The sequence below is a fragment of the Penaeus monodon genome, chromosome 27, assembly GCF_015228065.2.
Source record: "Penaeus monodon isolate SGIC_2016 chromosome 27, NSTDA_Pmon_1, whole genome shotgun sequence".
Taxonomy (NCBI): Eukaryota; Metazoa; Arthropoda; class Malacostraca; order Decapoda; family Penaeidae; genus Penaeus; species Penaeus monodon.
Genome location: NC_051412.1, coordinates 40670862 through 40671271, shown reverse-complemented (window position 1 = coordinate 40671271; position 410 = coordinate 40670862). Strand labels below are relative to the sequence as shown.

The window sequence follows — 410 nt, the reverse complement described above, 5'->3', positions numbered from 1 at the left end:
ACATGGTATTACAGGGGGGAGGGGAGGCTATCTATTCATGTTTCATGAGAAACGACTCATTCTTCTCACCTGCAAGAACAGTACTAACGGAACCAGCTGGAAGTGTAAGTGATAATATCTCTGTTCGTCGTCATCGTTTATAATGCCAGGGTGTGCGACATCAGGCCCTAAATACATAATGGCAGAAAATCGGCTTTAGTACGGCATAATTATAATACAGACTGAAAAGGGGGAATCAAAACAACAACAATGTTAAAAGGCAAAAAAAAATATGGATACATAACGCACCAAGCTGTCTTCTCTTCAAAATGAAAGTGTTCTGAGCCCAACAGTAATCGTTGAGAGCTTTTTCGCTGTAATTGAGGCCTTGGCTGAAACACCTGGAAAGAAAATTTGGTTTAGATAAATTA

General features: G+C 39.8%; 1 protein-coding gene across 1 annotated transcript in view; it reads right to left on the bottom strand.

Annotated features, from left to right (window-relative positions):
• LOC119590529 (innexin inx3-like) overlaps positions 1-380 on the bottom strand; it is a gene marked incomplete at its 5' end in the record, with an annotated part of 2812 nt that extends 2432 nt beyond the window's left edge. The window contains 2 exon segments of the mRNA XM_037939178.1: positions 70-167; positions 289-380. Of these exon segments, the coding sequence (XP_037795106.1) occupies positions 70-167; positions 289-380 (190 nt within the window).
• Positions 381-410: the final 30 nt, after the last annotated feature.